Source organism: Heptranchias perlo, chromosome 3, assembly GCF_035084215.1.
Source record: "Heptranchias perlo isolate sHepPer1 chromosome 3, sHepPer1.hap1, whole genome shotgun sequence".
Classification (NCBI taxonomy): domain Eukaryota; kingdom Metazoa; phylum Chordata; class Chondrichthyes; order Hexanchiformes; family Hexanchidae; genus Heptranchias; species Heptranchias perlo.
The window spans coordinates 69945204-69971083 of NC_090327.1; the positions used below are offsets into that span (position 1 = coordinate 69945204).

Sequence of the window (25880 nt, forward strand, 5' to 3'; positions counted from 1 at the left end):
TGACACCTGGGTGGAACATTGTTACAAGTGGGCTTCAACAGAATTTTTAAAATATTTTTCAACAACTATGTATATACTGCAAATGCAGTAGTGTCTAATGCTTTGCTTCATTTGAAGATTTCAGAGCTTTTACAATGACCTAGTAAAACTGAGGTATTTGCTACGTGGACATTCGCTTTGCAATATGTTCCTCGCCGCAAGTCTAAATTCTAAAATCAAAATGCAAGGAGAGATAATGGGTTTGTAGGACTGAAGAGCTAGTAGGACTAGTTTTCACTTGATGCCCTCTGGTTAAAGTCATGTGAATGCACCCAACAATTGCGCTTCCCGAAATCAGATGATTTACTGCAGCCATGAATTAAACAGTATGTGCTGGGAATTCTTGGGTGATGTCTGCCTCAAAAGACCCTCGGAGATTTGTATTTGACTGCTAATACCACAATTGTCCATGCAATGTATCTTATACCTGTTTCGATGTGACTGCAATTAGTACTTAAGGATCTTTTATAGAATGTGCCAATATAACCTCCAAGTAAGCAAGTAATGGTATCAAAATACTTTAAATACTTCACTGATGGATTGTATTTTACTTTTGTGGCTGTTGAAGCACTCACAAAACTGAATTAAAAAAACGTTAGTCCATTCATGATTTAAGTTTCATTTGATAGCAGGATAGTGGTAATACATTGTATTCAAACTGCATGATTTTCTTCTCAGCTGGCACTGCTTCTCAACGCAAACATTTTGATGAAGAAAGTAATGCCTCTTTGAGCACTGCCCGTGATGAAACTCGTGATGGCTTCTTTATGGAAGATAGTGAACCCACAGTAGCACAGCTACTTCATGAAAGAACATATTCCTTCTCCTTCTGGCCAAAGGTTCGTTGGGATATAAACCTTGAATTTATTATTCACTATTTTTGTGTTGTGCCAAGGAGAACAAAATTTGAACTGAATTTATTTGAAAAATCCAAATTTGGGCCAGTTCAAATTTCTGTTCCTTTCAATAAAATACTCCAATAAGGCACTGCTGCTTTTGTGTCCTTTGACACGTAAATCACTTTGTCATAACAAAGCAGGTAGGGGCAGCTGCAAGAATATTTCTCCCAATTACAAGTATCAGGAGCTGGAGCAGATTCTTCCCTTCATCACCTTTTTGAAGATGTTTTCTTCCTTTTCCTTTCTTAGCTTCAGTGCAGCCAATAGGCTGGGTGACTGCCTCCAGTCTGTCTTAATCAGTTGGTGTTGCCCAAGAGTGACTGTACCTGTAATTTGTCTTTCTCTCCCCCCACCCCTCCCTTTTAGTAGGGAAGCACTTGGCATCCCACAGTAGCACAAATTAGATCAAGACCGCAATATGTGGGAAACAGCAGGTGCAAACTTCCATCTGGTCACTCTGGTGCTCCAGTTTGTTGAACCATAATGTGGCCCTCCAAAATGTTGTTGGTGTGTATTCATGATAGTTTACATGGATATGTGTCCAACTTACCCTCGCAGTCCAGTGCAAGGCGTTTTAGCCTTTGTTCAAATTCAGGTGCAGAGAGCCTGGATTTTTAGATCCTCCAAATCCTCACCTGCTATATAAAAATATGAACGTATGGACTTCTGCAATTTCTAACTAAACATGTATTAGTTCCGTATCTGTGTTACCTGGCAAATGTACGATGAGTTGTATTCTGTATTGCAATTGCATTCACTTTCTATATTGTATTAACTATTCAAATTGATTTTCAAATATAAATTTTTTTATGTTCTTCCACAGTGTTGTTTCTAGTGTATAGTTCCAATATACTACAGGGAAAATTATGCTTAAACCAATATGCTTCAATGAGCATTATGCTTCTTGTGTAGTACTCTTAAGGTGATGAATTAAGTTACTCATTAGAAAATGCTATTTAACCCATCAAGGCATATCACCAATACAATAACTTAGCATCTACCTGTATTTTGAACATTCCCAATGATTTTGTCTCTGCTGACTGGCAAATTATTCCAAACATGTAGCACTCTTTCATGATTTGATCTGTTAAACTTTTCACTAGCTTCCATTTACATGCACTGGCTTGTACCTTTCAAGCTTACTTTGTAGTAATAATATGTAGTAATCTATTTGTTTTATCTATCAATGTGATTTAATATTTTATATAGTTGATCAGATTATCTTTCACTTCCTTAATAGACTGCAAAGCTTGAGCTGCTCTAATATTTCATCAAATCTCATCCTTTCCAATGCATCTATATCTTTTTTTTGTGCTGTGTACCAGAACTGAGCCTGATGCTCTAAGTGTTAACTGAGCAGTACATCATAAACCCCTAGCATATAGCATCTGCAGAAATATTTTCTACTATTTTGGCTGTATAATGCCAACATTCTATTTGCTGTTTTAATTGTTTTGCCACAATATTTGGACATTGACAGTGACCCATTTAATATCACTCCCTGGTTACTTTCTAAGTCTCCCTATACTGATTCAGTTCCATGCATTAAATGCCTAATACATTTTTTAACATGCTTGCAATAATTTACACTTATCTGTTTAAAATTTCATTTGTTTACCCAATTACATAACTAGTCTCTACTGCTCTCCCTATTTAACTGTCAACAAATTTAGGTTTACAAATGGATTTTGGTAAAGGTAATGTATGTAGATTAGTAACTCGGGTCAAAGTACTGACTCCTATGGGACTATGCCCAACACCCGATGGGTACTCTGATGAGTAGTCTTTGCTTTTTTACCAGCTTTTTATCCACTGGATTCTTACGAGTTTTACTTTATTAATTTTTTCATGTGGAATCCTCTGGAGTTCCACTATCCATAACCTCCTCAAAGAAGTCATGGGTTAGTCACGCAGGATTGTCCCCTAAATCTTTCCTGGCTGTTAAATTATTGCTATACAGCCTACCCTTAGATGAGCCACCAATGCCTCATTCTGGAGTTTATATAGCTCAAAATGCTCTCTCCAGACACACCCAAGTTTGAATGGGAAAAATCTATAATTGTATATGGTATTTTTTGTAGTCCAGGTGCATATATTACACTTTACTGAAATAATGTGGAAAACCCTGATTTCAGTGCAGCTGCACAAAAATTTCATGTGCACTTATGTAAATGTTTACTGAAACCCTGGTGACAACATTGTTCCAAATGTGTGCATTTGAACAATTGTATCTTTGCATTCCAGGATCGTGTAATGATTAATCGTTTGGACAACATATGTGAAGCACTGATCAAGGGAAAGTGGCCTCTAAATAGGCGTCAGCCATTCGATTTTCATGGTATAATCAACTATACACCCACGTCGGTGGAAAGCCCTCTGCCAAGGAGGAGTTTCACTGAACTCTCCATGGTAGGTCAAGGGAGCTTCAGTGCCTGTGAAGATACAGCTGGTTCTCCTCAGGTGTCAAGGGTAGGTGTTTAATATTCCTGCTGCACAGTGTAGAATACGTTTGCAATAAGTGAAGAGGAGCACGTCTCGGGTGGTGTAGGGCAAAGAAATTAAGTTGCTATCCCATTTTAAGTGATAAATTCCTTCACTTGAGTGGTTTACTTTTACCTCTCTCCACTCTGTCCCAATCTATACAAGAAACAGGTTTTGTTTCGAGGTGGAGGGGGAAGAATGGCAAAATTGAATGTCAAACCCTGGAGCATGAACCTTTTGGTTGAGAGTTTTCAGTCACTTAATCAGATAGATGTGTTATTATTGTGATTTATTAATATAGTAAACATTGTTGGTAGCACAAATAGAGCTGTAGCCTGCATTTAATTTATGACCTGGGAAGGTTTGATGCAAACATTTGATGCCAGAAGGAAGGGGGAATGTCCGTTCTGCAGTACCGCTATCCCTCACCTTGGTGAGCACAAAATTCATGATTCTCAGAAGTGGAAAAAAATTGCTTCAGGTTATTGGGAACTTTGTAAACTACGGAAATCTTTCATTATGTTTTGCTATTGAACAACACAGGCACCGTGTCCATTCCCAGTAGTTGTGTATATTCATATATGCACAAAGTACAGAATGTACATTTGGTGCATTTCCATGTAGTTAACAGTGTAAAGCCTTGGCTTTTTCAGTAATTTCTTAAAGTTGTATATTTTAATTTTCAGAATTTTCTTAAAATTCTAACACTTCTATACCAAACATTACATTGCAGCATTTTTGAATGTTTGCATGTTTACTTAAGAGCGTAAATAAATGCAAAGTGGATTCCTTGAATTTCCATAAATATTAGACAATCTCCTGTGGCGTTGCACACAAGTCAAAACCAAGTGCAGTCTTTAGGTGAAAAGGGATTAGAAGGCAGGGATAAGTGGATTAGGGCTTGTAGATGTAATTCAGTCCCCATTTTGATGTAATTTATTTTTATATATAATACTTTGATTTTATATTATTCATTAATAGTTACGGTAATTTGTGAAGCTAAGAAGTAGAGCTGATTGGAACATAGGAGTTTCTCTCCTGAAGGCTGAGGAGCTGGGAGGCACAAAACTAAGATGTTACAGCGCCATCACTGAAGGGAAGGTGTAATTAACATAACAAGTTTGCATAGACTGTTTCCATTGTAAATGTAGACATAGGAATTTATAATTAAGGTTAACAAGCATGTGACACAAACATGGCAAGAAGAAGTACGGCTTTGTATAAGGAAGCGCAAAAGGGTATAAAATTTTTACTATACTATAGATGGTTGGCAATTTGTGTGAGCATTGCTTTTTTGGGACTAATGTCACCCATTTCATTGGACTCCTATATTTAAATTAACATTGTGATTTTCTTTAATAGAGGACAGTGATAATTTCATTGAGGATCCCAACTTAATGGCTTCACTTGGACCTGTTAGAAAGATTCCATTGTTCTCTTCTATTTAGAATGCTAACTAGATTCCTTTACTTGCACACAGCACTCTGGCACCAGGAATTTTTGCTTGCATTCAGGTATGAGGGACTTTAGTTACGTGGATAGACTGGAGAAGCTGGGGTTGTTCTCCTTGGAACATAGAAGATTGAGAGAAGATTTGATAGAGGTATTCAAAATCATGAAGGGTCGAGACAGAATAGATAGAGAGAAACTGTTCCCATTGGCGGAAGGGTCAAGAACCAGAGGACATAGATTTACGGTGACTGGCAAAAGAACCAAAGGTGACATGCGGAAAAACTTTTACACAGCGAGTGGTTATGATCTGGAATGCACTGCTGGGGGGGTGGTGGAGGCAGATTCAATCATAGCTTTCAAAAGGGAACTGGATAAGTACTTGAAAGGAAAAAATTTGTAGGGCGGGGGAGTGGGACTAGCTGGATTGCTCTTGCATAGAGCCGGCATGGACTCAACAGGCCAAATGGCCTCCTTCAGTGCTGTAACTTTTCTGTATGTGTGAAAAGAGTTTCAGCACTGTAAGTTTTGTTTCAAGCTTAAATATTTTCTTTAGTAACCATTAAAATTTACTTTTCTAACGCAGTTTCAAAGTGGTAAATACAAATTTATACTGAATGCAAATGGTATCTGGTATCTTGTATCTTGTAACCTATTTTGGATACTCCACTGCAGGATGATACGTTAAACCTGTCTGTTCCAAGGCAACGTAGGAGACGACGAAAGAAGATTGAAATAGAAGCCGAGAGAGCTGCAAGGAGAAGAAACCTGATGGAGATGGTAGCTCAGCTTCGTGAGTCCCAGGCAGCCTCAGATAGTGGACAGGAGAGAGCTGTAGACTTATCAAAAGCCTCCAGAGAGGCAAAAAGTTCTACCTCAGTCAGTAACCCCTCTGTTAATCCCAAGTATGTTTTGCCGAATGCCTCTGTGCCAGTATCTGATGCCTATAAAGCCCACATAGAAATGCTGCAAGCAGGCCTTTCACGAACACCAACTGGACTTATGATAAATGGTTCACTAGTTGATGGGGAAATGCCAATAAAAAGGAGAAGAGGAAGAAGGAAAAATGTTGAGGGTCTTGATCTCCTATTTATGAATAACAAACGGACATCATTAAGTGCTGTAAGTAACATATTTTGAAAGGAGATGGTTCTTCGATTGCTTCTTAAATTTCTTTTGTTAATAATTTCTCTACCCCTCCCCCACTTTGAGAGTGAAACTGCTTCTCAGCAGTGAATATGGTTTTCCATTTTTGATTTAGTACATTGTTAGAACCTAAACATCATTTTCATCCTGTATTTAAATTTTGTAGTGGCAAGAATTAAAGGTAAATGCGCAAAATATGCCTTTGGAATGTTGCTCTTTAAAAGAACACTTGTTTGGCAGCTTGAAGAGGAGAAGGCTAACTAGTAGAATCATTCTCACCCCACATAATGAATCATAGTAGGTACAGCATAGGAGGAGGCCATTTGGCCCATTGTGCCTGTGCCGGCTTTTTGAACAAGTTATCCAATTAATCCCATTCCCCTGCTCTTTTCCCATAGCCCAGTAAATGTTTTCCCTTCAAGTATTTATCCAATTCCCTTTTGTAAGTTACCATTGAATCTGCTTCCACCACCCTTTCAGGTCTGCACATTCCAGATCATTACAACATGCTGCTTCAAAAAAAAATGTTTCCTCAAATCACCTCCGGTGTTCTTTTGCTGATCACCTTAAATCTATGTCCTCTGGTTACCAGCCCCTCTGCCACTAGAAACAGTTTCTTCTAATTTACTCAATCAAAACCATTCATGATCTTGAACACCTCTATCTAATCTCCCCTTATCCTTCTCTTTTCCAAGGAGAACAGCCCCAGCTTCTCCAGTGTCTCCCCATAACTGAAGTCCCTCATCCCTGATACCATTCTAGTAAATCTCTTCTGCACCCTCTCTAAGGCCTTGACATCCTTCCTAAAGTGTGGTGCCCAGAATTGAACACACTATTCCAGCTGAGGCCTATAGCTGAGTTTTTATAAAGGTTTAGCATAACTTCCTTGCTTTCATACTCCATGCCTCTATTAATAAAGCTAGGATCCCATATGTTTTTTTAAAAACCTTCTCAACTTGTCCTGCCACCTTCAAAATTTGTGTATGTGCACCCCCAGATCTCTGTTCCTGCACCCCCTTTAAAATTGTACCATTTAGTTTATATTGCCTCTCCTCTCTCTCCCTACCAAAATACATTATTCACATTTCTCTGCATTAAATTTTACCTGCCCATTTCACCAGTCTGTCTATATCCTCCTGAAGTCTGTTACTGTCCTCCACATTGTTTACTACATTTCTGCGTTTCATGTCATCTGCAGACTTTGAAATTATACCCTCTATACCCAAGTCCAGGTCATTAATATATATCACAGAGCTGTGGTCCTAATACTGATCTCTGGGGAACACAACTGTATACTTCCCTCCAGTCTGTAAAACAACCATTCACCACTACTCTCTGCATTCTGTCCCTTAGCCAATTTTGTAGCTCCTGTTGGCAGATCAGAGCAGCGTCAACAGGGTTTGTGATATTCATATCAGTCTCCCAGCCTTGCGGCTGAAAGGGAAGCAACAGAGAAAATATGCACTTTCATACTGTACCATTCTCCTTTGTCACTTATTTATTTTTAGAATTGGTATTCTCAATTCTTGCCAAGTAAATAACACCACTTTATACTATACTTAATGGTACGTTGTACAAACCAGGAACTTTAGCATTAATTACAGCCTACCCACTAGAATACTAAATGCACAGTAAGATCTTTCCAAATCCTAATGCTGTTATATTCAGTAAAATTGGACTGCTTTAATAAAACAGATGCTAAATATGAGAAGAACATTTTACATTTTCTGTGCAAGTGTAACTATGTTCTGGTTTAGAATTATGTTTTGAGTAGCTTTGCCTGGCCATATTGAGGAGGATATCACTATTGATTTGTGCTCTGAGTCTAGATTATTAGATAATTACTGTATGTGATCCCTAGTCCTTGAAAATGCTAGATTGGCCAGGATAATTTTTACAAATATATTGTAATTCAGTCTCCACCAACAAACTGGATAATTTGTTATTTTCACAGGGATAAGAAGAAAAAAAAAATGAACAAACTTGCTTTTCAATAGCGTCTTGGTTTAAAGTCTCATCTGAAAGACAACACCTCTGACAAGGCACTTCTCCCTCAGTACTGCATTGAAGTGATCCTAGATTATGTGCTCACGTTTGTAGTGGGGCTTGAACTCAGGCGAGAGTGTATTGTCCCATGAAGAATTTTGTGCCGTGTATACAGTGACCCTCATTACTCTTGGATGTAGATGGGGCTCTTTCTGAATATATTCTCACCTATTTTGATTAGAGGGAGCACCGGAAAGGCTGAGTACGTGCTACATGAGATAAAGAACGCAAGCATAAAAGTCCAAATAATTCCAATAATAAGTTAAGCAGAGTGTTTTGGCACTTGTTTGGCGGGCACAGATCTTCCCTTTTGTAGGAAATTTCTCATCTTGTTTGCACCTGGAAGTCTGCTGGAGAGTATGTAATAGTTTTATGAATGGGACTGACTCAAAGAAAAGCATGTTGCATGCCAGTTGCCTGGATCTGCTGACTTTCTTGGAGATGCATTCCATTGCATGCTTATCCTCAGAAAATGGATTAAGCACCTGGCAGCTCACACTAAGGTTCACTGGATCCCAGTCAATAGGCCAGTACCACACCATGGATGTGAGACAAATCATAAGCTTCCAACATCAGCATTATTGCCAGTCTAGGTAATGCAAGCATAATGATAATAGGCTTGTGAGTAAAATTGAAGCCCAAGGTATAAAAAGGACCGTGGCAGCATGGATACAAAATTGGCTAAGTGACAGGAAACAGAGAGTAGTGGTGAACTGTTGTTTCTTGGACTGGAGAAAGGTATACAGTGGTGCTCCCCAGGGGTCAGTACTAGGACCCCTGCTTTTTTTATATATATATAAATGACTTGGACCTGGATGTACAGGGCAGAATTTTAAAATTTGCAGATGACACAAAACTTGGAAGTGTAATAAACAGTGAGGAGGATAGTGGTAGACTTCAAGAGGACATAGACAGGCTGGTGGAATGGCTGGACACGTGGCAGATGAAATTTAATGCAGAAAAGTGCAAAGTGATACATTTTGGCAGGAAGAATGAGGAGAGGCAATATAAACTAAATGGTACAATTCTAAAGGGGATGCAGGAACAGAGAGACCTGGGGGTATATTTGCACAAATCTTTGAAGGTGGCAGAACAGGATGAGAAAATGGTTAAAAAAGCATACAGGATCCTGGGCTCTTTAAATAGAGGCATAGCGTACAAAAGCAAGGAAGTTATGATGAAGCTTTATAAAACACTGGTTCGGCCGCAGATGGAGTATTGTGTCCAATTCTGGGCACCACATTTCAGGAAAGATGTGAAGGCCTTAGAGAGGGTGCAGAAAAGATTTACTAGAATTGTTCCAGGGATGAGGGACTTCAGTTACGTGGATAGACTGGAGAAGCTGGGATTGTTCTACTTAGAGCAGAGAAGGTTAAAAGGAGATATGATCGAAGTGTTCAAAATCATGAAGGGTTTAGATAAAGTTTCCTGAAATGCGGTGCCCAGAATTGGACACAATACTCCATCTGCGGCCGAACCAGTGTTTTATAAAGGTTCATCATAACTTCCTTGCTTTTGTACCCTATGCCTCTATTTAAAGAGCCCAGGATCCTGTATGCTTTTTTAACCACTTTCTCATCCTGTTGGCGGAAGGGTCGAGAGCCATAGGACCAGATTTAAGGTGATTGGCAAAAGAACCCAAGACGATATGAGGGAAAACTTTTTCACACAGTGAGGCATTATGATCTGGAATGCACTGCCTTAAAGGGTGGTGGAAGCAGATTCAATCATGGCTTTCAAAAAGGAATTGGATAAATACTTGAAGGGAAAAAAATTGCAGGGCTTTGAGGAAAGAGCGGGGGAAAGAGACTAACTGGATTGCTCTTACAAATAGCTGGCACGGGCTTGATGGGCCAAATGGCCTCCTTCTGTGCTGTAACCGTTTCTATGTTTCTAGTTGGACAAAGTCAGCTATTTGGAGATGTTAGTAAAAACTAATGAAAGCTGCGATCTACTTTTATAATGTGCTAGACTGATGACTGCAGTGTACCCAATTGTGACCACATTGGTATTGTGGTCACAATTGATTGAGGTGCTTTGACCAAAGCCAAAGACTGCACCATTAAGAGTAACACCAATGCTACCTTGTTATCAATCGAAGAGCCCAGACCATTTAGCTCTCTTGAGATTAGCATCCAATCTCTTGAGAACCCTCTGATTGAGGAGACTGTGATTAATGTTGGAGACCTTGTTTTGGACTCTAAATGCCTCCTCCTTAAGACTACAAAGTTGGAGCATGAGCTCGCTCTGACAGCAAATCTTTGGAAGACTGCCCCCAATCAGATGGCATTAGGTGGGTGTCATGAGAATGTGTCACTAGAAAGGATCTATGATATTTGATGCAGATCTTAAACCATGAGCAGGCCAGAACAAACCAACCAAAATTGAAGCAGACCCCAGTAAGCTGAGGGGCCATAGAGGGCATCAGCTGATGTTGAAACACTCAACAAATATTTTGTTGAACCCAGCAAAATGTCGACAACTTTCCCGCTTGAACAGTAAGTAGTAGCCAAATACTGTGGGATAAAGGCTTGACTTGTACAACATTTTTTTAAATCAATATTTGGGATGTGGGTGTCACTGGAAAGGCCCATCTTTAGTTGCCTTGAGAAGGTGATGGTGGGCCTTCACAACTGAGTGGCTTGCAAGGCTACTTCAGAGGGCAGTTAAGTGTCAACCACGTTGGTGTGGGACTGGAATCACATATAGGTCAGATCAGGTAAGGATGGCAGGTTTCCTTCCCTAAAGGACATTAGTGAACCAGTTGGATTTTACAACAGTTCAACAGCTTCATGGTCACTTTTATTGATATCAACTTTTTATTTCCAGATTTTTTTTAAAACTGAATTCAAATTCTCAAACTGCCATGGTGGGATTTCAACTGACATTCTCTGGATTATAAGTCTAGACCTCTGGATTACGAGTCCAGTAACTAACCACTACACTACTGTACCCGTTTTTGCCAACTCAGACTGGTGTAAGATGGCCTTCTAGAGGGGGGGCTTGCACTTCACACCCTTGGTGTGCTTAATAGTTTCCTAAGTTATGTTGCCATTTGTGTTTTGATACAACCACCTCCTTCCCAAACCACTTTGCATGGATGCAGAAGTGACTATGTAACTGTATGCAGAGAACTGATATAATAAAACTTGAGCTGTCAAATGACTGAGCAACATAAAAGACTGCTGTCAATAAGAGAAAATTGAGGCTTCGTCCAGAATAAAGTCCCATATGCTGCTGAGTGGAGGAAGCTCACCTGCAGTGTACAGTGCGGAATTCGTAAAAGACCAATACCTTTGACTTCCCCTGTGAAGATGGAAAATTTGTATGTGGAAACTTAAGAATGAAAAAATTTTGTTTGCTTAAATGCCTGCCTGAGTTTTCATGTACAAAGTTCCCTGATGGTGTAGAAAAGCAATTATCTGTTTGCAGTAATCGTAATAATGCATTTCTACATGCAGGATGACGCAGAAGTGACCAAAGCTTTTGAGGAGAGTACACAGACAGCATCACAACCAAGAAACATTCCATCCCCAGGTCAATTGGACCCAGAGGCACATATCCCTGTTATTAACTTGGAAGATGGGACCAGACTGGCAGGAGAAGAAGCCCCCAAAAATAAAGATTTGGTGGAATGGCTGAAAGTTCATCCAGCTTATACTGTGGACATGCCTAGTTATGTACCAGTAAGTACAGCAATACAGATATTTACGTGATACAATGTTCTCAGAACAACCTCTGCTCACTATAAAAATTGGTGTACAGATTACACTAGCAACTGTTTTATGCTATGTGACAAAACACTCCAAGGATTATAACTAGGCTTTCCAGTTTTCATTGTTTTTACCTATATTTGGTGCTGATTTTTTTTTTGTGACTGTTATTTTTAATGAGGAGATGGAATATATTTTGTCTTTTTTAAAAAGAAAAAGGAATAAAATTCAAAGGAAATTATTAACTTTCATAAATAATTTTCTCTTTCCATTAATTTGAAGAAAGCTCAGAAATCAATTTTCTTTCATTTTTGTCCATGTTTTATTTGGTTTGTAGGCTTCAGACAGTCACTTGTTTTCAAGCTTTTCATTACAGAACACCCCATGCAAATACTAACATACCCCTGGGAGCTCCCATCCCAACTTTCAAAAGATGGTGTAAACTACCCACAGGAAAGCAATGCTTTTCTTTCAGAAAATATTCATTACTGTAAAACAAACAACATGCTAGTAGGTCAACAATTATAGGAAAAAGAGTATAGAATAGTATGGGACAATCTGCTCACAGTACACGGTATGACCAACTGTAATCAGGAATCTGACAACCTTGCAGACACCTAGGATCTCGTTTGTTCAACCTATGGTTTAACCAGAAAGTCTAATCCTAACTAACATGAAGGTGGGAAACTCCCTCCTTTTTGGCTGAGAGCCACAGTTCCAAACAGTAGATTACTTGAGAGCTGCTCTCACAAACTCACCATAAGGCTTATTTTTTAATAGCAAATGTGGCTTATATATGTAAATAATGAAGACATCCAAAAGCTTCAAATCATGAATGCAGTTTGTAAAGTGTTTTGGGGCGTTTTGAAGTTGTGAACGGTGATGTATAAATGCAAGTCTTTTTATTTAACACTACACTGTGTGAGCATTTAAAAATAGAAAGCAACCCCTCCACAACAAGACTAATTGCTTCATCTTTTTTTCTTTTCTTCCCCTCTCTCCTCCCCGGCCCCCCCCCCCCCCAAAAAAAAACACACACATAGTAGCAGAGAAATATGTCTGCTGTTTAGTTCCATATTATAAGATATAGCATTTTCTGTTATCAGCCTTACAACAGGTTGTATTCCACTGTTCTCATAATAGACATGCTGTGACAGTTCACTAAGCTACTGTTTATGTACAGTCTGCTAACAATGGCACAGATGCAAACACTGAAGCATTCCACTGATGTATCACGGGAAATTATGCTGCATTTTCAAGTTTGCCACATTTTTCATTCATTGGAGCTGTAATTTCCTGGGCAATTTAATTTGATCCTGAGATTTTGCATTCATCTGTAACATAGAAACCAATTGTATATATGACAAGTAATAATTAGCTACCATAGCCAATTAATGTTGATAGCTTCCATTTAATAGGTTGGAGCTGTTTACTATTCAGACCTCTGTGATTCATCTAGCTCTCCAATTATGTATCTGGAGATGGTTTAGTGGGACAAGAAATTCACTTCATACTATCCAGTTTCTTCAGTCCTGCTGTTAAGTCTTGGGAGTTTGTAATCTTTCACTACCCCATCGATCTCCTCCACCTCTGTGCATTGGAGATCACTGTGCCTTTCTGTATTATGTAGAGGACAATATACTGTACCTGCTCACACTCTTCCACTGAATCCATTGTGCTTTTAAAAAATTAATTTGACTGCAGTCACCAATCTCACTAGACCAGCATCAGGACTGGTGGGGAGAACAGGAATACTGCCAAAAACAGGGCTGGACAGCAGAGAATCATGAGTGTTGTAGTTGGGACATGGGCCATATAATTAGTATCCTGTCTTAATGTGTAGGTTTGTGGAAATAGTTCATTTGCAACCATTAACGGTTATATTTTTATGAAGTGGCTCCTTCTGCATTTGAGTAATTAAATAGCGATGCAACAGAACAGAACTTCCACTGAAATGCATTGCTTATGGCTTTCTCATCAAATAAATATATGGAATAGAACTCTTGTATATGCTCTTTGTATATTTCTAAGATGACATTTATAGAAATGACAACCATATACATTTATTTTCACAGGACTGTGATTGCTTTGTTTAAATTTGAATGATCCCAAATAACACATGAGTGAACTTGTTTTTTTCTTTTCATAGAAGAGTGGAGAGGTGCTATTGACCCCATTTCAAAAACCTAAACAGAAAAGGCATCGCTGTAGAAATCCTAACAAACTGGATGTTAACACTTTGACAGGAGATGAAAGAGTGCCTGTTGTTAATAAAAGAAATGGGAAAAAGGTATGGTTATGTAAAGAGAGAGAACAACTGGTAATCTGATTGGCAAGAACTTGTCACTTTAGCCAATTTATCCTTTGTGTCAACACTGAAATCAGCTTCCCTTTTACACTACATTGAAGTTTCAAGATAATTAGCACAACTATCAGAACAGCAAAAGCTAATGTGCTAATATCTCTGTTAAGCTAGCATAATAGCCAGAGAGGATATCCTTATCAGGAAGGCTGAACAGGCTTCTCTAGAAAAGCCTGAGGAGTGACCTGATAGGTCTTTAAGATAATGAATGGGTTTGATAGGGTAGACTTAGAGAAAATGTTTCCACTTGTGGGGAGTCCAAAACTAGAGGTTATATATATACACACAATAGTCACTAATAAATCCAATAGGGAATTCAGGAGAAACTTATTTACCCATAGTGGTAAGAATGTGGAACTCACTACCACAAGGAGTAGTTCAGGCAATTAGGATAGATGCATTTAAGGGGAAACTAGATAAGCACATGGGGGAGAAAGGAATAGAAAGGTATCCTGATAGGGTTAGTGAAGTAGGGAGGGAAGAGGCTCGTGTGGAGCATAAATGCAGCATAGACCAATTGGGCTGAATGGCTTGTTTATGGCTGTAGTTTCGATGTATATGTACAGTGGCAGATACGTTTTTATTAATTCAACATCTGAAAGTGCATCGTATCCAGTGAATTACTTTTGAAGCGCAGTCACTATTATGTAGGCAAACATTGCAGCCACTTTGTACATAACAAGATCCCACAAACACCAAATGATGAATGACCAGTTACTCCATTTTTGGTAGCGTTGGTTGAGGGAGAAATGTTGGCATGATATCAGGCGAGCTCCCTGCTCGTCTGCCATCAGATCTTTTACAATAATCTGAACAGCCAAACAGGACCTTAGGTTAGCATTGCATCCAAAAGGCAGCACTTCCGACAATGCAGCACACTCTCAGTGCTGCCCTGATGGGTCAGCCTAATGCTCAAGTCCTGGAGTAGAACTTGAACAGATGACCTTTTGACTCAGAAGGGAGAGTCCTACTAATTGAGCCAAGCAGACTGGGTATTCCTAATTTTTGGCTATTTTATTTGTCAATTGTTTTGGCAAGTGTAAATTTAAAATGAAACCAGGAGGTTTAAACAACCTAGGAATAAATAGTAAACATAATGTAGCATTTATAAGCCAAATTTACCATGAGATATGGATTTTCTTATGTTGTAGAATCTTTTTATGGACATTTTGTAATAATAATGAAAACGTTTGTTCCCAATTTGCATTTCTGTGGATATTTCATTGTGATTAATTGGTACAGTTGGCTAGCTGATTAACTTTGATTGTATAAAAATGCCATATTGATCAATTATACACAGTATCACCAGCACCAGAAGGAGGCCTATCATTCCCGAGCCGGCTCTTTGGTAAAGTTATCCAATTAGTCCCAATCTCCCCTTTCCCTTAGCCCTGTAATTTTTTTCCCTTCAAGTATTTATCTAATTCCCTTTTTGAAAGATGATATTCAACCTGCTTTCACCACCCTTTCAGGCAGTGCATTCCAGATCATAACTTTCTGCATTAAAAAAAATGTTTCCTTGTGTCGCCTCTGGTTCTTTTGCCAATCACCTTAAATCTGTGTCCTCTGGTTACTAACTCTTCTGCCACTGGAAACAGTTTCTTATTTACTCTATTAAAACCCTTCATGATTTTGAATATCTATATCAAATCTTCTCTTAACCTTCTCTGCTCTAAGGAGAACAACACTAGCTTCTCTCATCTCTCCGCATAACTGAAGCCCCTCATCCCTGATACCATTCTAGTAAGTCTCTTCTGCACCCTCTCTAAGGCCTTGATATTCTTCTTAAAGTGTGGTGCCCAGAATTGAACACAATACTCCAGCTGAAACCTAACCGGTGTTTTATAAAGGTTTATCATACCTTCCATGTTTTTGTACTCTGTGCCTTTTTTAATAAAGCCAAGGATCCCATATGCTTTTTTAATAGCCTTCTCCACTTGTCCTGCCACCTTCAAAGATTTGTGTACATACACCCTCAGGTGTGTCTGTTCCTGCACCCCCTTTAAAATTGTGCCATTTAGTTTATATTGCCTCTCCTCGTTCTTCCCACCAAAATGTATCACCTCACACTTCTCTGCGTTAAATTTCATGTCATATGTCTGCCCATTTCACCAGCCTGTCCTCCTGAAGTCTATACTATCCTCCACGTTGTTTACTACATTTCTGCGTTTCATGTCATCTGCAAACTTTGAAATTATACCCTCTATACTCAAGTCCAGGTCATTAATATATATCAAAAAGAGCAGTGCTTTAATACCAACCCCTGGGGAACACCACTGTATACTTCCCTTCAGTCTGAAAAACAACCATTCGCCACTACTCTCTGCTTTCTGTCCCTTAGCCAATTTTGTATCCACACTGCCGCTGTCCCTTTAATCCCATGGGCTTTAATTTTGCTAACAAGTCTATTATCTGGTACTTTATCAAATGCCTTTTGAAAGTTCATATACGCAACATTAACCCACTGCCCTCATCAACCCTTCCCTTCTTTGCTCTTAACACTGTTACTATTCCAGTTTATATTGGAATAATTGAAGTCCCCCATTATCACTGCTCTACAGTTCTTGCATCTTTCTGTAATTTGCCTCCAAATTGTCTCGTCTTATCTCCTTCCCACTATTTGGTGGCCTATAGTATATACCCAGTAGCGTAATAGCTCCTCTATTGTTCCTTAATTCTAACCAAATAGATTCTGCTTTTGAACCCTCAACTAAATCATCCCTTTCCAATGCTATAATGGTTTCTTTGATCAATACTGCCACCCCCCCCCCCCCCTCCTGTCTTTCCTCAATACCATGTAGCCAGGAATATTAAGTACCCAATCCTCCCCTTCTTTGAGCCAGGTCTCTGTTATCGCCACTATAACCTAGTCCCATTTGGCAACTTTTGCCTGCAGCTCACCAACCTTATTTACCACACTCGGTGCATTTACGCACATGCGCTCTAAACTCATCTTAGACTGCCTCATATTTGCCCCATGTCTGATCCCTCCTATTTCTGAACTGTTCTTTACTCTAGTGCTATTTGTTTCTCCTCTCTAAATGTTTCACCCTGATGCCCATCCCCCTGCCAAATTAGTTTAAACCCTCCGCACAGCTCTAGTTAACCTCCCTGTGAGATCATTGAGGTGCAACCCATCCATCTTGAACAGAACTGGTCCCAATGCCCCAGGAATCTGAACCCCTCCCTCCCACACCATTTCTCCAGCCACGCATTAACCTATCTTATCCTACTATTCCTATACTCACTAGTGCACGACACTGGGAGTAATCCAGAGATGACTATCTTTGAGGTCCGGCTTTTTAACCGCACCTCTGGAGCTCTGACTACAGGACCTCAACCCTTTTACTTCCTATGTCATTCGTACCAAAATGGACCACGACTTCTGGCTGTTTCCCTTCCCCCCCCCCCCCCCCCCCTCAAAAGGTTCTGCACCCTCTCAGTGGTGCCCTTTACCCTGGCACCAGGGAGGCAACACACCATGTGGGACTCATATCGGTGATTGCAGAAACGCCTGTCTGTCCCCCTGACAATTGATCCCCTATATAACCACTGCATTCCTGCACTTCGCTGTGCCCCCCTGAGCAGTCCTTTGCCCCACGATGCCATGCTCCAGGCTGCACTACTTCGAGGTGTCGTCACCCTCACCGGTATTCAATACTGAAAACTGATTAGTGAGCGATATACTCCCTGTCGGATGGCCACCCACTTACTGTCCTAAGCTTTCTGTGGCCGTGGGGTGACGTACGATTCAGGAAATTCTCAGCCTTCCGTATGCCCTGCAGTGATTCCAGCCGCTCCTCAAGCTCAAACTTTGAGCTCGAGCAACCAGAGGCACTTCCTGCCCATGTGGTCCAGGTGTCCTGGAGTTCCCACATGGCACTCCCACATTTTTTTTTACAATAGTTTAGAAGTACAGCATTTTCTTTAGTTAACTCCCCAAAAGGAAGCATTTTTCAACGAAGAAAGATTTATAAGGAATATGTGTATTCAATTTTTAGGCAATAAATCAGAAACCAAAGTTACGCACTACCCAAGGCATTTTTTTTTAATTTGTTAGATGGGTGGTGCCATGGCCCCACCAATGAAAGACCTGCCTAGATGGCTTGATGAAAATCCTGAGTTTGCTGTTGCACCTGATTGGGCGGATGTTGTCAAGCAGTCTGTAAGTGTGGCTATTCTTATCAGTCTTAACAAAACAAGATGAATATATTTGAGAATCTGTATAAAATAAGGCAGAACACTCAGGCTATGTAAAATGTATTGTCTTTTGACTTTGGGAATGGAGTTTTTGTTTGTGTTCATTCAGCAAAGCTGAATTATTTAGTGGGTAACCCAATTTTTATGCAGGATCAATTAAAGTTATATCAAATGTCTACACTTTGCATTTGTGAACTAAATTGTAACACAGCACAGTTGATTTGGTTACAAATGCCTAAAACTTGCTTCAGAATACTAATCTTAATTAGATTACATTATCTAAAAGAATGTCAAGACTAGTTATAGCAAAGTCCACAATGTGATTCATAAATTTTGGCACAGCCTATTTTTCTATTTCCAGGAGTTATTATAATACTTGATGGATATTTCTGAATTTTAGTTTTTGTTTACAGCACTCACACTTAGCAATAACTTATATTTATTACAAAATCTCTTATTTTCACTTGTGCTGTTGATGGTGTTAAATTATGTTGGAAGTGGATATTCGTTAGTTGTCCCTAATGTTTTGACTGGGATTGACTTCCCCCGCAAGTGTTTGGCAGAGTTGAATTTTGGTGGAAATTGAATTTGAAGTAGTCCAGTAGCCTTTTGTAGCTATTGCAGTACCGATATGATTGTCTTTTAAGGAGCAGAAATTTTTGGCATTAGAATAAATTGTACAACTGTGTCTTTAAAGTCAAGTCTGTTATATTAGTGTAAAATCTAAATTTGCTTTTGAAGCTATAAATTAATATAAAAAAGAGCACTTGTTTGTGAAAATGTTTAGTGCACTTTAGGATTAACTATGATGACACTGTTGCTTTTTTTCAGGGTTTTCTACCAGAGTCCATGTTTGACCGTATTCTCACTGGACCGGTTGTTAGAGAGGAAGGAGCAAGTAGGAGAGGGAGAAGGCCCAAAAGTGAGATTGCCAAAGCTGCTGCGGCTGCTGCTGCTGCTTCAGCCTCAGGAATAAACCCACTACTGATGAACAGTCTTTTTGCTGGAATGGATCTAGCAAGCCTGCAGAATTTACAGAACCTGCAAAGTCTTCAGTTAGCTGGATTGATGGGTTTCCCGTCAGGTCTTGCTACAGCTGCTACAGGAGGAGATGCAAAAAACCCTGCTTCTTTACTACCACTGATGCTTCCAGGCATGGCAGGGCTGCCCAATATGTTTGGACTTGGAGGCTTGTTAAGCAACCCCTTGACTGCTACAGCTAGTACTTCTTCAGCAACATCGGGTCCAAGTGAAACAGAAAGTGGCATTTCATCTAAGACAGAAAATGATAAAGAAAATGAAGATAAGGAAATAAACAGTGTAGAATCTGCAGTTGATTCTAATAATGCAAGTTCAAGCTCTTTCGCCACTGCTGCAACCACTGGACTATCCAACAATACTCTTGCTTTCAACCCATTCTTGCTTTCCACTATGGCTCCTGGATTATTCTACCCATCCATGTTTCTTCCTCCTGGGCTGGGAATGACCTTGTCTGGTTTTCCTCATACTACACTGGCTGGACTGCAGAGCACAATGAGCTCAAGCGATGACAAGGAGGATAAGACAGATGGCAAGACTGAGGACAACAGTTTTATTGAAGGAGAAGCCAATTCAGATGACAGTGATCCTGTGGGAAGCCCCAGTAAACCAGCAGACTCTTCCCTTGTAGAAGATGAATTGGCACACGTGACAGGGTTGGACTCAGTTGAGGGTGAAGATGATGAGGATTAATTACATTTCCAGTTACTTAAGTGTTTTAAAACTCTTCACAAGTCGTAGTCCTACTGTTTACATATTCATTAAATGTCCACACATAGTTTTTTAAGCTATCTCTGTAACATAGTGTAGCAAAGTTCCAAGTCATGTTATGCAGATGTCAAAGATGTCTTGGTCATAAGTATTATGCAGTGCATTATTTATTATCCTAGAAGCGATATCAAGTTCAAGATTGCGTCTGAATTTAAGGAATGAAGTTAAAACAAATGCTCTGCTTTTCGTTTTTCACCAATGGTAATTTGTGATACACAGCAAACTTCAATCATGGCATGTGATTGGTGACCGAAGCAGTTTCTGCTTATAAAGGAATAATGAAGATGTATATTTAACATTGCTGTGAAGAGCACAGATGGACAAAAGTCATTGTAGAACATATCATGCCTATAGATTTGACTGTATATAAAGAGTCCACACTGACAATCCCCACGATAGTGTGAAGGTCTCATCCCAGAGGCACAGCAATAACTTGGCAGCTGTTGAATGTTTTTTTAAAAAAAATCTGGACAATAAACGCCTAAAGGGTGACCACAATTTCTGACTTATACTACAGTTGATTTGCATTGTCTCATGATTTTTTTTCTTGTAATGCACTGTTATAAACAAAATTCAGGTACATTTCTCTAAAGAAAGGACTTTGTTACTTTAGCCACAGAGCTAAACAGCATTACCTCAGTTCTACTAGCATTGAAGTTTACAAACATGACTTTGTAAATGTATGTTTTCTTTGTTGTGATGTTTTTTAAAAAAAATTGAAAACTGCTATCATGTAAGATAAGATGTAAATTGCTGCCAACTGTAGTAACGATGCTTTTAATAAAAGTGACCCATGATATGCAGTGACATGTACTGTAGAACAAGCAAAAATCTAGAGAAACCAAATTATGATTGGTATTCACTAGTTACATTGCTTAGTAGCAATAGAAACACATACCATATTCTGGCTCCTGGAAAGTTTTTTTGGTTTTATTGGTGAAGTAAATGTTTACAAATGGACAATACATGTACTTAAAATACAAAGAAATTTAGCTTTATTATTAAACCAATTCAGTATTAGGCATCTTGGTTTCATTATGTTCTGTTCTGCTCTCTTCACCTGTTAAAAATGCTGATGGTATATTGCACAGCATAATCATAACCATTATGTTGATGGAAGCAAAAGTCAAGATCCGTCAGGTTAAACTGCCTTTCTCACTCAGCAGGCAGCACATTGTGTAGCCCGAAGCACCAAATGTGGTGTATGGTGTGGATGAGCCCAGGGCTGTAAGAAAAAATGTGTGGGGGCCTGGGGGAGTCCCCACTCCATTATGTTGCAATGCTATTCTTTTACAACTGTTACATGGCAGCGGCAGGTGGAATCATTCAGTTCAGATAATGGAAAATTCTGTTATGGAATCAATGAGTTTAAATTTGGTTAGCATTAGTCCAATTTCCAACAAATAAAACCCAAAACACACAATAACCTGCCTGAAGAAGAACCTTTGAAATTGTAATGCAGTATTTCTTGTATGATGTGAGTTACAAGTCTTTCACAATCAGTGAATAATAAATCCAGTATTGCAGCTTTCAAAAAGAGTTGTTCTGTTTGGAAGTGTGAAGTTGTTTGGGATTTTTACTCCTCGAAATCTGTCCCTTGTATGCAGATGTTAAACATTTCTTGCTAAATCTGAGTTTGAGCATACATTAAACTATAGGAAATTAATTTGTCTGATACCCAGTACAATTTCTTCGAGTCTTATATGTTCACCAGTAGTCAGCAGAATTATATGTATGAGACATACCTTTGTTACATTTTTATCTAGCTGCATATTGTTAATGCCATCTAATGCTTGTCTATATTAAAAAAAACTATTGCATCTTTGGTAAATAGAGTGAAAACTATATAAACGGACACTTAAAAAATGAACACTTATTGACAGTCCCAAATAACTTACATTGTAAAAGATACAAGAGGCACTCTGAAACCATGGATACTTCCAAATTACAAACTACGGTGGCCTTCAATGTAGCAAGCCCATTTACACCTTTAAACACAGGACACAGCCTGTGTCACTGTATCTGAGATGGAAGATTGTGATGACTGATGGATTATTACTGAATTCCTTTCTGTCCCTGCCGGGGTTTGAACCACCCCACAGCCGCTGTCCTTGCCACTATCAGGGTCTAAATCACCCTGCTGTCAGTACATACAATGACCATTTCCAGTCACTTGGACTTTTAAGATCTTTTTCCTTCTAAGAAATAAGGATTTCATTCATAAAGCAGTACTCTGGCATAAGGTTAAAACATGGTGAGGGATAGGGGCAAGTAGGTAGAGAAATATTCCATGGTTCAACTGTGAAAGTCTTATAAACATAACCCTGAATGGTAGGCCACTCACTATGGTGAATTTCTTTTTAAATTAAGTACTTGGTGAAGGTGGCAGGCAGTTTCTAACATGTTCTTCATTTTCTCAACTTAGAAATAATTCCAAATGGAAAAACTACTGGGACACTGTTGCCTTAAGAATGTTGTGCTATACAGGAGCCATGCAACCCTGTGGTATTGTTTTTCTCCTGCCATTGACATGTTCAGGGGAAAAAAAGTTACTTTGTCGCTTTTCAGAGCTTGCTTGCAATTTTAAACATCCTACAAATTATTGCTATCAATTTGGTTTCTTTTTGTTACTTTGTCAATTCATTTAAGACCTGTGAAACCACTACTGTGATTATCCTTAACTCTGGCTGATGCTGAGACCCAGCTTCTAGTAACAAGCTGTTGTTGCTTTTAACTTTCTGGATTGAATAATTGCAGCCAGGTTATAGCTTGTCATTATCAGTACTTTGGTCAGTAACAGTTGCAATATTAATCCAATATCAATGCATGTGATTTACTCCCGTGCTGGATTTGTGGGTAAATGCACTGCATGGTGTAGAACTAAACCATAAGAGATTCTTAATCTTTGCTGAATTAGCTGATCCTGGTTCAGGTGCCAAATGTCCGTGGTCTGTGAAGGAACATGTCAGCTAAGATGTCTGCTCCTGATTACTATCTATGACCCCCCACCCCACCCCTTGCTGGAAAGTGTGTTTGGATGTCATCTGAGGATGGGATCAAACTTAGTTCTGCCAATACTCCCTGTCGAGGCTCATGGATGAAGAATGGCTACTTGGACAAGGGAATAGGTAGGAGTATGTCATTCAGCAGCTCAAGCCTGGTCCGTCATCCAATTAGATCACCGCTGATCTTTGCCTCAACTCCATTTACCCGACTTTGCTCCAAATCCCTTGATGACAAAAATCTAACGCGCTCAGTCTTGAAAATTTCAATTGACCCACCATTCACAGCATTTCAGGGAAGAGTTTTCTAGATTTTCACTACCCTTTGTATGAAAAAGTGCTTCCTGATTTCAGTACTAAATGGCATAGCCCTATGTCTCCTTGTTCCCTGAATTCTTCCACCAGAGGAAATAGTTTCTCTGTATCTACCCTATGGAATCTCTATTTTAAGGACCTTGACTAGATCACCCCTTAACCTTCTAAAATTGAGGGAATACAAACCAAGTTTATGTAAGCTGGCCTCAGAATTTAGCTCTTTAAGCAATGGTAATTTCACAAGAGGGGAGGAGAGGGTGGCAAAATCATATGGCATGCTCCTGTGAGAAAATTCATATGTTCCTGGCAAAATATAACTTCTCCAAAAGCAAGATTAACCAGCCAATTGAACCAGAGTGCAAATGACAGCAGAACTAACAAGGGGGCAGACCATATTCGATTTAATAATGAGTAATGAGCTAGATTTAGTTAACAGTCTAATGGTGTGTGAACATTTATCCAATAGCGATCATAATATGATTGAGTTCAACGTTGTGATTGAAAGGGAGAAACCCGTAACAGCTACTAAGATTCTAAATTTAGGTAAGGCTGACTTCAATGGGGTGAGACAGACTATCCACAGTAAATTGGGCAAATCTGTTAATGGGTAAAATGACCAGATCGCTGGGAGTTGTTCAAAAAAGAAATTAATGTGATACAGAACCAGTTTATACCCCTAAGGGGCAAGAGTTCCACTTGCCAAAAAAAAGCAGCTATGGATGACAAAGGAGGTAAGGAAGAACATAAAACTAAAAGAAAAAGCATGCAAAAAATAGCACAGATCCTGCAACTGGGAGAGATACAGAGAATAGCAAAGGGTGATGAAACAGATTGTAAGAGCTACAAAAAGGGAGTGTGAAAAGAAACTTGCAGGGGATAAGAGACTGTTAGCTAAAGTTGATGCTCATGGAATTGAAGGCAAATTATTGACCTGGTTAGGAAATTGGCTGAGCAGCAGGAGGCAAAATAGGGATAATGGGCAGGTACTCAAATTGGCAGGATGTAACTAGTGGTATCCACAGGGATTTGTGTTGGGGCCTCAACTATTCACTATTAACAACTTAGATGATGACAAAGATCGGCAGCAGTATAGATGGAAGCATACAATTACAGAGAGATATTAACAGATTAAGTGAATGGCAAATGGATTTCAATGTAAACAAGTGTGAGGTAATCCACTTTGGACCTAAAAAGGATAGATCAGAGTACTTTCTAAATGGTGAAAAGCTCAAAACAGTAGAAGTCCTAAGAAACTTAGGGGTCCATGTACATAGATCATTAAAATGTCATGGGCAGGTTTAGAAACTAATCAGAAAGCTAATGGAATGCTGGCCTTTCTATCTAGAGGACTAGAATACAAGGGGGTAAGCTATACAAAGCCCTAGTTAGACCATACCTGGAGTATTGTGTTCAGTTCTGGGCACCGCGCTTAGGAAGGATATATTGATTTTGGAGGGAGTGCAGCGTAGATTTACTAGAATGATACCTGGGCTCCAAGGGTTAAATTAGGGTTGTATTCCCTGGAATTTTAAAAGATTGGAGGGTGATTTGATCGAAACTTTCAAGATATTAAAGGGAACTGATAGGGTAGATAGAAATTATTTCTGCTGGTTGGGGAGTCTAGGACTAGGGAACATAGCCTAAAAATTAGAGCCAGGACTTTCAGGAGTGAAGTTAGGAAACACTTCTACATGCAAAGGATGGTAGAAGTTTGGAACTCTCTTCTGCAAACGGCAGTTGATGCTAGCTCGTGTTAATTTTAAATCTGAGATTGATAGGTTTTTGTTAACCAAATGGGGCTAAGGCGGGTTTATGGATTTAAGTCACAGATCAGCCATGATCTCATCGAATGGTGGAACAGGCTCGAGGGGCTAAATGGTCTACTCCTGATCCTAGTTATTAAGGAGGTATTCACTTGCCACTATTGAGAGATCCTGCCACTTTCAGACAAGAGGTTAAAAATATTTCCCATCCTTCTCTCCCCTTCCTCTCCCCGAACACACAATAGGACAGGAGCCACAAGGTTTCCTCGTGTTAAAGGATTGTGTTTTCTGGAGAAACTAAGGCTTTTTACCCTCAAAAAAAGGTGACAGAGCAGACCTCCTACAAGTACACAAGATATTAAACAGTATAAATGAATTAAATCAAGAGCACAACTTCAAGGTACTAGAACAAGGGGTATAGGTTAAAATTGGTGAAAGGACAATTAGGTCAGGAAAAATTACTTGGAGCTAAAAGTGATTACTTAAAATGGCTTTCTGGGTATTATAGTGGAGGTGAAAACCTTAGATTTATTCAGAGCTAGGTGAATGATGTTATGGTGGAATGCAAGCTTTTTAATTCTGGGTGGATGAGTTAAAGTGGGCCAAATCCTTCACACTTGATCTTGCGAAGTGGAAGTTTCCCAGCAAAATAAATT

General features: G+C 39.3%; 1 protein-coding gene across 3 annotated transcripts in view; it reads left to right on the top strand.

The window, feature by feature from the left end:
- Nucleotides 1-21164, top strand: part of chd7 (chromodomain helicase DNA binding protein 7) — a 297949-nt gene extending 276785 nt beyond the window's left edge. For 2 of the 3 annotated variants that reach the window (XM_067980156.1, XM_067980157.1), the window contains 7 exons: nt 718-878; nt 3183-3407; nt 5544-5990; nt 11522-11746; nt 13923-14063; nt 18196-18300; nt 19167-21164. In XM_067980156.1, the coding sequence (XP_067836257.1) occupies nt 718-878; nt 3183-3407; nt 5544-5990; nt 11522-11746; nt 13923-14063; nt 18196-18300; nt 19167-20066 (2204 nt within the window). In that variant the 3' untranslated portion in view covers nt 20067-21164. Of the gene's footprint in view, nt 1-717; nt 879-3182; nt 3408-5543; nt 5991-7968; nt 8263-11521; nt 11747-13922; nt 14064-18195; nt 18301-19166 lie in introns of those variants that run through there. The other variant, XR_010961454.1, reaches the window with a different exon arrangement.
- The last annotated feature ends 4716 nt before the right edge of the window (nt 21165-25880 follow it).